Source organism: Medicago truncatula, chromosome 6 (genome assembly GCF_003473485.1).
Source record: "Medicago truncatula cultivar Jemalong A17 chromosome 6, MtrunA17r5.0-ANR, whole genome shotgun sequence".
In the NCBI taxonomy this organism is placed as follows: Eukaryota; Viridiplantae; Streptophyta; class Magnoliopsida; order Fabales; family Fabaceae; genus Medicago; species Medicago truncatula.
This window is the reverse complement of record NC_053047.1, coordinates 16,036,753-16,054,414: the sequence shown is the minus strand read 5'-3', so window position 1 is coordinate 16,054,414 and position 17,662 is coordinate 16,036,753. Positions and strand designations below refer to the sequence as shown.

The window sequence follows — 17,662 nt, the reverse complement described above, 5'->3', positions numbered from 1 at the left end:
AGTCTTTGGCACGAAGGCCTCATTTAAAACATCTCATAAAAGTCCAACCTAAAAACATAGTCATAATCTTCATTAAGTAATACGTAAGGAATAGAAAAGCAATAACAAGTCCCCGTGAGCATAGCTCAGTTGGCAGGGACAATGCATTATTATATGCAGGGGCCGGGGTTCGAACCCTGGACACCCCACTTATTCACTTTAAAAGTGAATTTCTAGCCACTAGGCTACCTGACAAAAACAAAAAAAAACAATAACAAAGTTCCCAATCCCGTTACGTATCAGAGCACCTAAAGACACACGTGAGAGATAATCCACCCATGACAGCAATCTAACAGAAACTTAAACTCGATCACCTGCAAGTTACTCATACGAAGAGCAACATTTCAAGCAGAAGGGGTGAGATTTCAGAAACAATAATATTAAGCATATAATTCATCAAATGCATTTAACAACTTAAACTTCATCTATTAGTAATAATAATTCTTAATGTAATACTTCTTAATAACTCAACCAACTTCTAATCATTATTAACTTCATATTCATCATATTATAAACATCATCATATAGCACATAATAATCAAATCATAACCAACATAGATCATCACTTCATAAATATCATATTTTAACACACAACATAATCATCATCTCACAATAACATAAACATCACAATATAATCATCATCTCATAATAACTTAAACAACACAACATAATCATCACTTAATAATAATAATCATATACAACACAACATAATCATCACTTAATAATAATAATCATATACAACACAACCTAATCATCATCATCATATAACATCATAATTCATCATATCATAAACATCTTCCCATAATAATAGAAACAACACAACATAATCAAGGGTGAGAAATCCTGCCATAATAAAATAATAGAGAAAAGCATGCACATTAAATAAATATCAAAAGAATATAGTCTCCACTATCTCATCAGTCTCAACAGTTACTATGTATAATCTCTTCATTTTACAAGTCACAGCAGCACATCATATTCACACTCAAACACCCAATACAACATCATCATATATATGCATATGGACTCTCCTAATGACCTATATGATTGTGGTACCACACCTATCGTCATAATTTGCCAGAGGTATGTTACTGGACTTTCATCGTCATAATTTGTCAGAGATATGTTACTGGAATTTCATCGTCATTTCGTCATCATGATTCCTAAACACGACTCTATATGCATGCATGAGACAGACTCTACAAGTATTAAAAGATCATAACATCATCAACAAATCAGAATCATAAATTCGGACTCTTCCTATTATGCATGACATCAAGACAAACACATCATCATCATTCACATCATCATCATAAGTCAACATCGTCATTCTCATCATCAATGTATGTTAGACACCATCATTCAAATCATCATCATAATTATACGTCGTCATTCTCATAGTCAATATATATATATATATATATATATATATATATATACACACACACACCACCCTCATCATCATCATAGATAAACATCATTACTCTCATCATCATACTGATATAGTTATCGTCATCCTCATCATCACTAACATATAAACATTATCATTTCTCATCGTATTTATTTAATTACATATATATAATATCTTCGTCATCACTCTTCGTCACATTATGGATTCGTCATTATTCATCTCTATCAACCGTTTATATCACCATTGTATCTCTTCACTAATCCAACCCTTACGCATAACTCAATTCTACGTCAACTTCCCTATATTTTATTTTAGTATTCATTTTACGAACATACATTATTCTCTCATCTATTCTAGACTCTATAAACTTTATTCCTAATATAATACCAAATTCCTCATTCTTGGCCTCAAGTTGTTTTCTTATTCGTTATCATTACATGCAAAGTCTCCGCTCTATATATCTAGGTTTTTCCTCACAATTGTTATTAACTCTTTCCTACTTATTCTCCTCAATAAAACGACTTTATATCTTATTACTTGTTCTCACGTTCGTCGTCATCTATACATCGTTCGTCCGCTAATCTTAACTTCATTTTAATTTTAATGTTATTATCTAACCTAATACTTCATTATAATTCGAGGTTTCATTCTCTTGATACCAGTCGTTATTATATTTGTCATCATTACAACTACTACCTCTTATCCTCTTTCCTATGCATCTTGCTCCCTGCTAATCGATCCTCTTCTTATTCATCGCTATCATCATTCCTGTTATGTTTTTCAGTCCTTAATATACAACTCCTTACCTTCTCTTACATTTCGTCTTAACGATCTTCTCATCGTTTACAATCATATTCTTTATTCATTTTTTTATACCTTTAATGTTACTGTCTAACACTCATCTTAAGTTCTTTAACTACTTTGGTTCATTCGCTCTTTCGCAACATAACAATATTAATGAAAATCACCAACAACTTAAACATCATACATTTTCCACATAAGGCATATAAATATTTCACATAACCAACAACAGCAACATAGGCATCACTTAAACATCTTGAGATATAACAACATCAAATGATAATCAACATCAACTTAAACATCTTATATAATTCACATAATGCATATACAAATATATTACATTACTATCAACATTAAATCATATTATAACAGCTTCACAGATCCTCAGTAATGTTATATTCAACCTCCATCCCTACCCCAATGATCAACTCACAACATGGGTTAAATACTCTTAAACACCTTAATTGAACTCATAGTACTTCTAGTTTTGAGGGTTGAAATTATTCTATAAGTTTTGGATTAAATTAGAAAAGGTTATACTGAATTTTCCTAAGATTTCACCAAGACCTCCTTGGACTATTTTCATCATATCTCAAAAACTAAACATCATTTTCAAGTCAAACCAAAGCCACTGGAAAGCTAACTTAATTATCTACAACTTTCATGTTTACACCGAAAGCAAATTCAAAACAAAAAAGAGTGAAAATTACGAATATTTTCCAGATTTGCCTGCCAGAAAATCGGTGGCCGATTTTGACAAATCGGGGGCCGATTTTCGTCGAACCAAAGCTAGAAAATCAGCTTATAAATCGGTGGCCGATTTTGGAAACTCGGTGGCAGATTTTGAGCTTCACAGCAGTTCAAAAATCAGTTTAACAATGCGTTTTTCACTTAAGAATCACTCTTAATTCACCAGACTCAAACACAAACTCTCAATTTTGTTGGGAAACTTAACCTATGATTATTCTACAACCTGAACATCAATTCTTAACACAATTACCATGGTTTCTACACTTTTCTAATCAAACTCAACAATGGAAAACCTAATTCCCAATTCTCAAACTAAACCTCCAACATGTTAAATCTAATTATCAGAATCACAGGCTTAAGAAGATTGAATGTTAGTCCCACCCTTACCTTAATTCTGACGAACGAAGCTCTACGATCTCTCCGGTTCTTCACTTGGCTCTTCTCCCTTTTTCTCCCCCAAAGGCTTGTTTTCACGTGAAATGTTTTTCTGACCTATGTTTCTCCTATTTATTTCCTCAACCCTCTTTATCTTATTTCCACTTATTCCACTAAACTCTTATAGATTTCAAAACAGTCCCTCATCTCAATATTATTTTATCTTCAAATCTTATCCTATTAAATATTAAAATAAAATAACATCACTTAATAAATAACCACACACCACATAATCATTTTAATCACATAAATCATATAAATATACTCTAAACCTATTTAAACAATCAAATAAATCAAATAATTCAAAGTGGGCGTTACAGCTTCCCCACGACTTGCTGTAATTTTAATTTCTGCTTTTGTTTCCTTGTTAGGACCGGTGTGATGTTTTCGGCAGTTGATCTCTCATCAAATTGACGAACCCAATCCCACAAGTCTAAACCATGTTGAATATTTTTGCTGGGATGAACTTCTTGTTGTTGAATTTCGACAGCCACATGCACATCTTGATTTTGCGTAACCTCTTTAGACCCCTCAAGGTGTTTCTCTACAGCCTCATGGGTCACTAAAGACTTATCAATGGAACACGCAGCCATGGGGGAACGTTGTGGAACAGAATGCACGTCAACGTGCTCAACCAAATTATATGTCTGAACCTGTATCGATTCCACAGATACATCATGCATGTCATCATGCTAAACAATGGATGAATGTGGAACATGCTCATGGGAACCCTTGGGACTCTCCACCAGCTCCCGCGGGGTCGAATGATTATGTTCCACATCATAAGATAGCGTAGCAGTAACATCGTCAACCGTTGGGATCTGCACCTCCTCCCGCGATGTCGGATGCGACTGCTCCACTCTCTCGGAATGCACGTCATCGTGCGCAACTGGGGACACAAACTCAATCACTGGTGTAGCTTCTGGCAACTTCTCACTAGAAATACTATCAAACATGTTGTGTAATGGGAAGCTAAAAGATGTTGATGACAAAGACGTCCTGGGCACAGGGACCATCATCTGAGAAGTAGCCACTGCAATAGCAGGGGACGAAATGGAAGTCGGGATAGCCATAGAAGTCGAAGCCAATGTTGCAGAGGCAGAAGTAACTGGAACTCTCTGAGAGGTAGTAATTGTCGAAGTAATCGGAACCGGAACCCAAGTACAAGTACTGCCATTGGCTGAAGTGGAAGCTCCCCCATCATTCTGCTTTCGAGATGGTTTAGGGGGCGCTGCCTCAACGACAATAATTTGTTTACCACGATCATTTTTATCATTTGGCGGTTGAGGAATTAACCAACGACAAGTGGAGATATTATGTCCAATAGAGTAACGGTGATGGCAAAACAACGGTCTCCTCTCATATTGAACTTCCACTTTGAAAGTGAATCCCTCTCGCTCCACAAGGATCTTATCATATGCTCTCTTGTTATATGTTGCTGAGATATTTATGATGTTGTTTTCCACTGCGAGTTTTATGAAAACCGAATTATACATGTTTTGAGAAAATGAAGAAGTAACATCTTGAACTCTTTTGATTAATTAATTTATTTGCATTAAATATTTCTTGTGGGGTTCAAGTGTGTTATACCCCCTCCCCGCGAGGAGGGTGCTCGGAGCCAACGAAGAGTGATTCAAACAGTCAGTAATGTCTCCTTCCATGTTCCCACAAACCTCTCCTCAACAGTTACAATTCTCATGATTCCGTAATCTGCCAAACACATGTGTGCCTTACAACGACTCTGCAAACACGCACCTCTATATAAAGGGGACTCTTAGCAGTCCCCATTGTTGGAATCTACTCACTCTCTTATCCTTTCGTTCTGATCTCATACCTTACTTGAGCAAGGAGTGTTTGCAGGTACACTCCCCCTGTCGTTCCAGTCAACAACTAAGGTATTCAACCACTGTACGATATTGAACTGGTAGTCACCTTCTAATCAGGTACGATCGGTAAATCTAGAAGAAGAAAAAAAGAAGACATATGTGTCATTGCGGCATAAAAAAACATTGACAAATTTAAAGGAAAGAAAACACGAAATAAATAATTTTCTGCAATATAAAAAAAGAACATCATATATAAAATAGTAGTTTTTACGTCCATGCATTGCACGGGTTAACCAAGAACTAACAGTATGAAATTAATTAATAATTTTTTAATTTGTACCAAAAAATTTAAAACGCCTTTTTTAGAACATAGGATACGTCAACGTGAGGTTAACTCTGTTGGTATGAACAATGTATAATACATGCAAAGTCTGAGCTTCAAACCCCGGACACCACCAAAAAAGGAACATAGTACGAGGCTCCCAATTTTTCTATAAATAATCTGAATTGGTAATCTCAAGTCGCCATCCACTAAATGAGTAAAAACATGGCAAGGTTTTGTTGCCTTGACACTTATTCTTATGCTTTGTTTTTTATTTCTTCTCTTGTATTAGCTTTTCACTTTCATGCCTCTGAGGCACAAGCTCATCCCCAAGTAGTCAAGGGACTCTCATTTTCTTTCTTCTCCAAAACCTGTCCCAACCTTGAAACTGTAGTGAGAGACCATCTTTCAAAGGTGTTGAAGAAGGACAATGGCCAAGCCCCTGGCTTGCTCCGTATATTCTTCCATGATTGCTTTGTAACGGTTAGTAACTGTAACCATCTAGTTCAAAATATACCATACTTCCAAGTTATATGCATCTTGTATCCCTATACTATATAGCTCTCAATAAAAACACTAGACTTACTAATAATCAAGATTAGACCTAAGATAACCAACGGTAGAGTTTGTAACATTAGTCTCACAAAAAATGAACCTAAGTTCAACTTTTGCAGTCGTTGATTTGAGGTTTGAGAGGGAGCTCAACCCTTGTAAAGAATAAAACAACTTGATGCATTTGTGTCGACTTGAAGATTAGTCTCCTGGCAGACCAAAAGGCCTAAGTCATGCGGTATATATATATATATATATATATATGAGTTTTACTAGAAGACACCTTTTATGAGCATTTTTTAAAAGACACCAACTAATTTTATGAAGGTGTTTTTTAGCAAATTATAACTAAAAGGTGAAAATCATACCTTAAGGTGTGGGTTGCTAAAAGACACCTTCATGGGTGGCTTCTAGCAAAACCATATATATATATATATATATATATATATATATATATATATATATATATATATATATATATATATATATATTAAAAAATGAGGGATAACCTTGGCGCAACCGGTAAAGTTGTTGTCATGTGACTGGAAGGTCACGGATTCAAGTCCTGGAAACAGCCTCTTGTGTAAAAAACAAGGCAATACACCAATAATGGTGGGACCCCTTCCCGAACCCCGCATATGCGGGAGTTTTAGTGCACCGGGTTGCCGTTTGCCCTTTTATATATATATATATATATATATATATATTAAAAAACGTGTTCCATGCATGAGTGATGAACTTTGATATGTGTAGGGATGTGATGGGTCAATTTTGTTGGATGCAAAAGGAGGCAAAGATGAAAAGGGTGAAATAAAAAATGTAGGAATAAGAAAGGAAGCATTAAGAACAATTGATGACATTCGTAGTATTGTGCACAACAAGTGTGGAAGGATAGTCTCATGTGCTGATATCACTGTCTTAGCTGCTCGTGAAGCTGTTTTCCAAGTAAGAACAATTTTAATGAGTTTGAATTGGACATATTTATCTTAAGGTTAAAGGTGTTTTATCCCTATAATATATGTCATTTTTTGTTTTTCCCCTGTAAAATATTTTTTTTGATTTACGTTCCTGTAAAAAAAAAAATTTGGCATACCCCCCTAATAGGTCATAAAAAAATGACTTTATTTAAAATATTTTACAGGGGAAAAACCAAAAAGGACCTATATTACGGGGGATAAAACACCATTAACTTTTTATCTCTATGAACTAGTTTTAATTATCTCTCTTTTTTCTACTCAAAGGAGATAGAATAATTGTTTTTTAAACTATACTATCATCCTAGCTAAAATTAAATTAATTATCTCTCTTTTTTCATTACAAATTGATTAGTAAGAAATTATAACAGATTCTACATATTTCATCTATAAATGTTGGTCGTTAATTTAATTTTAACTTTATATTATGTTTTTCTTCTTTTACATATAAAAATTAATGTTTGAATATTTCAGTCAGGAGGCCCTTTAATTAAAGTACCACTTGGAAGAAGAGATAGTCTAACATTCAACACAAAAGCAACATCAAAAATTCCATCTCCCTTTAAGAAAACCAATGAAACAATCAAAACATTTGCAGAACAAAACTTTGATGTCACAGATGTTGTTGCCTTATCAGGTGCACACACATTTGGTCGTGCACACTGTAGCACATTCTCCAAGAGGCTCTCTTCAAAGGACCCTACAATGGAAAAATCCTTAGCCAAAAGCCTCAAAACTAGATGTCCAAATGCAAGCTCAGACAATACAGCAAACTTGGATTTGAGAACACCAACATTTTTTGATAACAAATACTACCTTGAATTAATGAATAGTCGTGGTTTGTTCACTTCTGACCAAGACTTGTTCAATGATAAGAGAACAAAGGGATTAGTCACTTCATTTGCCAATAATCAGAAGCTGTTTTTTGAGAAGTTTTCCGTTGCTATTACTAAGATGAGTCAATTGAGTGTGTTGACGGGTAATCAAGGTGAAATTCGCGCTAAGTGCAATGTTGTAAACACAAAGTAAGCCATCTTGATAAAGCTTATTTGTGTACCGTCAATAAGAGCTAGCTCAATTTTCGATGTTGATATTGTTTGATTGAACATCTTCATTCCAGTTCAAACCTATGATCTCGCAGTTATGTGTGAGATTCAAATGTATTTTGTAATTTCATCTATGAACAAGAGAAGTCCTTACTTGTTCAAAAAAACAAGAGGAATCCTAAGCTATGTTTTTTTAATCAATTTCTTATACCCAATGTGATTTTTTAAAATATGTGTGTTAAGAGTTGATCTCAAACTCCATGAAAGTAGAAAATAAGCTTGCAATACATAGCTATGAAGAAGACAAAGTATGTAAGAAGAGGGAATTTTACTATTCCCAAAATCTGAGTATTACAATGAGGTACCATGACATTATATAGATTGTGTGATCAACAACTCTTAACACAACTACCGTTACTAACTAACTATATCTAACCAATGGAACTAACTAACTTTGTTACAGCGGTAATATAAGTTGCATTTCTCGCGGTTACTTGCTATATAAGTAATAACATCTATAACTTTAACTAATTATCTTTTAACGGTCCCCTCAAGATGGAATAAATCTTAATTGTTCCAAGCTTGTTTTGCAAGATATTAAAAGGACCAATATGAATGGCTTTCTCAAGATGCCAGCAACTTGTTCTTTAGAGACTGATCCTCAAATTCTTCTTTATCTATACTCATTTCGGAGACTGATCCTGCAGCCTTATCCTATGAATATAAGGAGTACATAAATTAATGGCCATAAAATCTGACCCTGCGGGAAGAAAAAAAAAACCAAAATGGTTAATACAACACAATCATAACAAACAACCACACATTACTTGTATAACGCAATGGCTTATGTGTACTCGAAATCAAACTGCACAAAAATATGGTGAGTGGTCCGAATAGGGTCGGGCCCCTATCTTGATAAATTCGAATGAACTTGACCTCAACACCGAGACAACCCAGTACATCAACCCGACAACTTTAAGCATCATCAACCATTTATGGCCAACAAATTTAAGGCTATTAGGAAGAAACCAAAAGTTATGCTTAGACAACCCTCAACCCAAAAGTTGGTTTTCGGATCTCTTGGGACGAAGCAATAAAACTAGAAACCAACCACTATAGAAAGAGGCGGAGGTTCAACATGATCAACTAGAACCAAGATCCCGTAGCCCTATTGTTGAACTATCCCATAAAACCAGGAAACCTAGATCCTAGTTAAAGTTTATGTTGAAGCCACCTTTCAGATCCCATAACCAACAGATCAACAAGGAATAGTCGCCACTTGATCAAGAACATGCCATATGAACAACAAGTAACCATAGTGATATTCGGAGCTGCGATGGACTTCACTAGTTTTATACAAACAAGGTGGCGGTGACACAACCAACACCTTTGACTATCCCATAATTATTCAACATCGAAAGTTAATTACTCCAACCCTACACATCAAATATAATGAAACAAAACGGGCCGACAGACGATCTGGAAACATGATGGTGTTGAGGGCCAAACACCACTCATCCCACCACCAATGAAAATATATCTTGAAAATATAAGGTTTAAATAAAAGGGTGAGGGCGGTGGGTGAGTTCCTGGAGAGAAGTTAGATAAGGGTTTGCTGAAAGAAAGGGGAGATATTTTTTTTTTAAGGAAAAAAAAGAGGGAGATGTATGTATATATGTGTGTGTGTCTATATATGTATATGTGAGTGTATTGTAACACCCCAAATTTTTAATTAATTAATATAATAAAATTAAAATAAGTTGAGTCTTAGTTATGATTATGATGATGCACTTTTCTTTAGTATTATATTATGTTCAAAGAAATAGAGTTTTGATGAGTAATGATGTAATATGAGGATTAATATGATGAGGAGAGGAATTAAATGAAATAATAGAAGTAGGAGGTGTGGAAAAATGAGTAATAAATAAGTGGGGGAGGGTGGAAGTAAATTTATGATAAGAAGATGAGAGAAAGATAGTCTTAAGTGAATGGACCAATTTCCCTAATTTAAATAGAAAGTCAGAAATCAGAAGATCATTTTTGCTGAAACTTAGAAACAAGAAAAGAGGATAGTAAGAAGAAAGCCAAGAAGCCGTAACTTCTGAAGAATTTAAGGTAAGGGGTAGAATCTATTCATATATAGGGTTTATGTTTTTATTGTGGGGTTATAAAGAGTTTAGGGTAGGCCGTTGTTGTTATTATATGAGATTGTGATTAGAGATCGTTGACGAACGAATTAAAATGCGAAGTTGAAAGATGAGAATTGAGGAAACAAATTTAAGTTTTTAATTGAGTTTTTAGCCTTAAATAGAATGATTAATCCTATATGTTAATAAAGAATTCGTGTTTGAATGGCATGGTAATCATGGGGTGAAGTTTAACGTCAAATTTCGTGAGTTCTAGGTCGAAAACGGGGTTTCGGGAGGATCCCCGTAAGCAAAAACGCAGCAAAACTACGATTTTTAGTACCTGACACCCATTCACGGTCGTGCCACTTGTAGGCACGGTCCGTGCCCATCAGTCGATGTTTTTGTTGTGTTAGGGGTGCACGGTCGTGCCCCCAGAGAGCACGTTCGTGTTACCTTTCAATTATCTTTGGTAGGGATCCTTTAGGACCTTTATAACTTGAGTTATGATTGAAATACAGCATGTGGATCATGCTGCGCTTTCCATGAATTTTCAGCGTAACCCCTCTAGTGGAATCCAAAACATCTATGAGAGCATCAGTGAGCGTTAGAGTGTAGATTAAAAGTAAAGGTCCTTAAACTCTGCATATAAATGGGGAAGTGTGGGTAGGTATAAATAGAAGTTATTACCTCAGGATAATAGCGATTCTAAAACATAAACCAATGATATCGTTGTAAGTGAATTTAATGATTTTTAAAAGATGGACAGACCGTAGGCAGTGAAAAACAATGATAAGATGAAAGACAAGGGAGATGTTTAATTCAAGATGGCTAGGATAAATATAAGTCCCCCAAATTAGAGACGAATTTAAACGCTGAAGTAGTTAAGTAGCAAGAGAAGTATAAGAGATTTTAGTTATAAGGTTAGACGATGATAATAATGACCGATGTCAAGAGAATAAAGCCATGAATTATAATGGAGTCGTAGTGAGGAAAGTTGTTGAAGTCAAAATTAATGATAGGGTGAGATAATAACTCTAAATTAGACCAAATTTAAGACAAGGGGAATGGACGATGCATAGATGACTACGAACATGAGAACAAAGTAATAAGATATACAGTGGTTTTATTGAGAAGAATAAGTATGAAGGAGTTAATGACGATGGTGAAGTAGTATCTAGTTGTAAAGAGAGAAGACGTTATATGTAATGATAATGAACAAGTAAATATCTTAAGACTAAGAATTAGGAATAGGGTATGGTATCAGAATAAAGTATATAGAGGGCCTAGAATAGATAAGAGAATAGAGTACCTCTCTGAGAAGAATAATAAAATAAAATAAAGGAATGTTGATGTAGAATGAGTCACTCGTAAAGTGTGGATTAATGAAGAGATAAAGTGGTGATATAAATGGATGATAGAGAGTAATGATGAGGAGTCCTACAACTGTGACAAAGAATGATGACGGTTAATATTATATATATATTTATAGAAATTACCGCGATGGGAAATGATGATGTTATATTATAATAACAATGAGAATGACGATGTCTGATAGACTTTTAGCAAGTGTACTAAAACTATCGAAGTAATAAAATAAGTTCGTATCCATGAGGACTATGTTAATCTCAACTTAGCAATAAAGTTAATATCTAGGATGTGTAAATTTTATAAGTGCCTGAGGCAGTAGATTTGTGTGCATAAAAAGTAGATATAAGTTGTTGAAATATGATTTGAGAAGGATGATTAAGCCGATGAATACCCTATTGTTTTATATAAGTAGTTTACCTCCCTTTATTATTAATTACTATTCAATCCTTACAACAAATTAACTAAGTAGATTTGATCAATCTCTTGACTCAAAATCCTTTCATAGGTTATAACCTTTTAATCTCTTAAACCGATTGAATAACCGCGGAAGCGATAAAAGAACGTTAATTAAACCGATTGAATAACCGCGGAAGCGATAAAAGAACGTTAATTCATGAGTCATGATCCTCAATTTCCTATCTCTAGGTTCCTATGTTGAATCAAACAGGATTACTATTTCAGGATTAAAAGCTAGGGTTAATAGTCATTCAATTCCTAATATCAATTCATGTAATTGCACGAAGCTAGGGTTAATAGTCATACAAAGCAATTATCTGAAAAGCAATGAACAAGTAATTCTGAATAAAGACTGAATAACATTAATAATAAAGAGAGTATCAACTACTGATTCATATATTACAATAGGTTCATCATGGCTTAATCAACAAGGAAATTAGCAAGACATGATCAAACGAATAAACAATTTAATAAAAAAAATAAACTGATAGAGTTTCGTCGTTGCCGGCTTTGCTCCACAGTTTATATCTCACGGTGCTGTTGTTGTCCTCCAATTATCATGTGCTTCCTAGCTGATTTCTACTGTGCGGCTCTATCTTCCCAAAACCATGTGGCCAAAATTGTGATCTCCTGGTACGGCTCACTTTCCCCAACGTGAAATCTTAATTCTGTGCGTGAGTCGCTCTTTTTATAATCCTTGTGACCTAGCTGCCTTCTTAATTGATGATGCATGTCACGTTTTTTCTTTCTTTCTCTTGGATCAAAATAAGCATGTTAATGAATTCTTAAAGCATTTCTTTTTTTGACACCTCCTGATTTACTCTTCTTTGATCATGTTACCAATAATCATGATAATAAACACCAATTTTAATCATTTCAATACTTGATTCAAACATGACAATTTATTTAAAAAGGACTCTAAATTAAGTACTAAACTAATAAAAATAGAATTAAAACTTAATTAAAAAGACTCTAAAAATGTGATATGACGGACTGTCATCACAACCCCAAACTTGAATCATTCCTTGTCCTCAAGGAATTCACTTGTAATGTTGACAATCGATAGTAAAATAGCAATTACCTGATCAAGCGATAGTACCCAAAAGTTCATCTCCCTACTAACTAAAAATGAGCTAGTTTGACTTGCTTGCATCCACCATACACAACTCCACTCAACAATTTGATAAGGGTTCACACACAGTCGACATGCAGGTCTACATATTATCATACGCTTGAAAAGTTTCTAAACGTCAATCAAAATCAATGTCAATGCACACTTTGAGGTCTTAAATGGTTATAACGAGGCTTAGGTGAAGGTGCGATAATATTTGGATAAGTAGGCTACACAAAATTTTGAGTTAGGCACTCCTACAAAAGTTAAAGCACAAATTCAATATATCATTCACCTTTGGAACAACAATACTTGCACGGGTACTAGAGATTATTTATAACAATTGGGACAATCGAGTGTGAAGTTACTCGAATTTTCAATGTTTTGTCCCTTTTTCATTCTATTCATTTTTTTTTCTTCTTCTTTGAATACACCATTTTAGCATATTGTTCATGATAATGTTCTTTCTTTATCTCTAGTACCCCACCCCAAACTTAATTGGTTGTAAATTCCAATAGCAACCCCAAACTTATTATTTAGCAATATTCTACAATGCCTAACTCAGAAAAACAATTTGGGATAAATCCTAAAAGTCTTTAAGCTTGTAATGTAGTTTGTCACCGAACAAAAAGATCTAGACCTACCGGCTCAATTTGGCTAAAAAGAGGATAAAATTTCAATTAAAATCAGGGTAGGCTTCAAAAGGCTCACATGACCAAGCACTTTTGCCTCAGTGTGTATATAACAAAGATCAATCGAAAGTAAAGAAACAATGCAAGTTCTAGAAATGTAAATGCATGGAACACTATATAAGTAAATTGAAAAAATAAAATTTGGCCATGAACCTTACAGTGTTAGATTTCTGGGAGTTGTGACTACCTATCACACATGTCGTACACTTCGCCTTTGAAATACAAGTCACTACCTCCTTATGAACTTTTGGAATACCACTTGAACAAGCAATTGTTACTAAACTGGAAAAAGTCAACTAATAAACAAATTCGTCAATAATAAACAAGTTCATATTCAATTACATAACATGGGGTACAACTGAGTTATCCAAATAAACAACACAATGATTAAAAGTTCAACTGACACAATTGACATCTGACAAATACGAGTGATTGTAAAAGAACTGATGTGGACTTTGATTTTTTTTTTTCGTCCATCTTTCCACTTTTTTTTTTTTTTTTAATATGTAAAATAAAATGCAATAAAAAAAATAAAAACAATACCTGAGCAGATCTAAGATCCGATGGGTTGCCTCCCACCAAGCGCTTTCTTTTACGTCATTGAGCTTGACGCTTCAACACTGTTAGGGTGGCAAAAATGATACAAGAAATAAATCACCCTTCTTCTTCCTCTTGTTTGGTAGGAATTCCATGAACTTAGCACAAAGAATCAGATACTCCCATGCACTCAATTTTGATCTTTTGGAATTTAAGCTCTCCCACCTTAGAGAAGGACGTGCATCCATTTGCACACGAATTATTTCCTTAACCTCCGTTGGTTCAGATTTCGAACAAATATCAACACTCCTCACTTTGGGACTTTCTTCCACCACAACCTTGTGACATTTTGTCTCCATCTTAACCAACTTCCTTTGAGACTCATGTGTCTTCTCATCAAGATCACCACACTGAACATCAAACTTCTCAAATGACACTTGATTTGACACCAAGAAATCATCTAAAATATTTTGAAGTTGAGTATTGTAATCGATGTTGATCACCTCTTTCTTCCCTTCACAATCACTACCTAATTGATTCGCCTCACAACGACCACAACTCTCATTTAATAACGAGATTTTACTGTCCAGACATTTGATCTTCAAAGATAGCATATATTTTTCATACTGCAACGACCAAATCTTTTCTGTGTCATAGAGGCGTAACCTGTCTATCATAACTACAAAACTTGGATAAACTTTTTAGTAGCAAAGTACAATGAGAAGAAAACGAAGAGCATAAATCATTTTTCTTTCAATATATATATATATACAAAAAAAAATATAAATGACAGAAATCCTAAATAAAAACAAAATTGCCAAATTGAAATGATTTAACAGTCCCCGACATCGGCGCCAAAAATTTGATAGACTTTTAGCAAGTGTACTAAAACTATCGAAGTAATAAAATAAGTTCGTATCCACGAGGACTGTGTTAATCTCAACTTAGCAATAAAGTTAATATCTAGGATGTGTAAATTTTATAAGTGCCTGAGGCAGTAGATTTGTGTGCATAAAAAGTAAATATAAGTTGTTGAAATATGATTTGAGAAGGATGATTAAGCCGATGAATCCCCTATTGTTTTATATGAGTAGTTTACCTCCCTTTATTACTAATTACTATTCAATCCTTACGACAAATTAACTAAGTAGATTTGATCAATCTCTTGACTCAAACCCCTTTCCTAGGTTATAACCTTTTAATCTCTTAAACCGATTGAATAACCGCGGAAGCGATAAAAGAACGTTAATTCATGAGTCATGATCCTCAATTTCCTATCTCTAAATTAAGTACTAAACTAATAAAAATAGAATTAAAACTTAATTAAAAAGACTCTAAAAATATGATATGACGGACTGTCATCAATGTCTATGATGTTGTGATTATGAGAGAATTGATGGTTAATTTATGACAATGATGAGAGTGATGATGTTTATCTGTGATGATGATGAGAGTGGAGATGATGTTTTGTTTACTAGCATTAGAGTCGTGCATCGTAGGATGAATCTTGCATTAATATGTAGATTATGTGCTGAGTGTATAGATGTAATACTTGTTGATTTTAATTCTATGCTTCCATTAGAGTCTAGAGCATGATATCTTGCATTATTATGCAGGGAAAATTCCAGTAATATACATATGGCAAATTATGCAGTGAAAGTCCAATAACATATACCTTTGGCAAATTATGTAGTGAAAGTCCAATAACATAACTCCGGAGAAATGAAGAGTAGGTGTGGTACCACATTCATATAGGTCGATAGAAGAGGTCATACGGATGTATATGATGATGTTTGTGCTAGGTGGTTTTTAAGTCTGAAAATGATGTGTTGTGATATGTGAAAAGAATAAATTATGCGTAATAACTAATGAGAGTGGAGATATGGTGGAGATTATATAATTTTAATATTTATTTAATATGCATATTTTTCCTATTATGACTAGTGAAAAGACGGGCACACACGTGCCCTTCTTTCCACTCTTTTTATTACACAACGTTTGAAAATTATGAACGGTTTTTTTTTTTATGAAATCTTGATTTTGATTAAAACTAAAATATAAATGTTTGTTGCTTTCAAGTTATAACAAATCAAACTAACTATTATTATCTATTTCAATGAAACCAACAATATAAGAAGAAGAATTTTTTTATTTTTTTTAATGACACCAACAACCATCTTTATTATAGAAAAAGTTGTTTAAAGGTATGATTGGGATAATAAAAAAGTAAGTATAAATATACTCATCTAATTTTTACGCTTTTTAAATGACAAAGGAAAAAACTAGACATATATATATATATATATCGTGTTTGTTACATTTTTTTAATATTTAAATTTATTCTTATCTATTTGTTACATGTGTAATTTGTATTGAAAATTGAAGGCATTTTTAGAAAGAGAAAAAGACATTCCAAAAGAGCTGAAAAGGGTTATTTTCTTTATATATAGTATAGATGTTACGACAGGATTTCTCACCCCTTATTATGTTGTGTTGTTTTCTGTATGGTGCTTGTACCTTGAGTACAGATACTCAGGTTGACAAGGAGTAGTTGTGGGACGTTTTAGAAGGTGGAGATGAGGGGGTGCCCTCCGTTAGTTCTGTTATTTAGTAGTTGAATAAGAATGTAGTCACTACAAGCTCTGATATTGTAACACTAGGGTTGGGGTTGACAATTTTATTTTTTAATTCCAATTTGAGTTGAATCTTGGAAATTTTTTTATTTTCCTATTTATGATTATTGAACAGCAAGTATGAATTTATTAATGTGACCAGTGAGTAATTTTCTTCTTCTCCAGTGAATTTATTTTAAAAGAAAACATTTTATTGTTATTTTCTTATATAATATCGAGTTTTGTAACATCCTTACTATTAAAGATATTCTTGTTATTTAATAATTATCGTCGGGAAATAGGGCATTACATATATGGCATATCAAATTAGATGAGTTTTATTTTGAGAGATGATAGGGTTAAATCATGTCCCTTGGATTAATCTTTAGTATGATGATTAATTTTGATAACTACAACATAACATTCCTCCCCTCCCCCTTCTCATACCTTTGCTTTCACTACAGGAAAAACTGCATTTTGCGACATTTAAAATGGCTTATTGCGACGGTTAAAAGGGTCGCAAATGCACAACTGCGGCTGTTCCCCAACTGCCGCGGATGTTGGGGTCGCAAGTGTCTTTTGTGACCCTTCATAGAACAGC

The 17,662-nt window shown here is 33.9% G+C and overlaps 1 protein-coding gene across 1 annotated transcript; it reads left to right on the top strand.

Moving 5' to 3' along the window:
• Positions 1 to 5,798: 5,798 nt before the first annotated feature.
• LOC25496293 (peroxidase 12) lies at positions 5,799 to 8,357 on the top strand. The gene is made up of 3 exons (XM_013596574.3): positions 5,799 to 6,067; positions 6,890 to 7,081; positions 7,585 to 8,357. The coding sequence occupies exons 1-3, from the start codon at positions 5,810 to 5,812 to the stop codon at positions 8,137 to 8,139; spliced, it is 1,005 nt and encodes a 334-aa protein (XP_013452028.3). The 5' UTR covers positions 5,799 to 5,809; the 3' UTR covers positions 8,140 to 8,357.
• Positions 8,358 to 17,662: the final 9,305 nt, after the last annotated feature.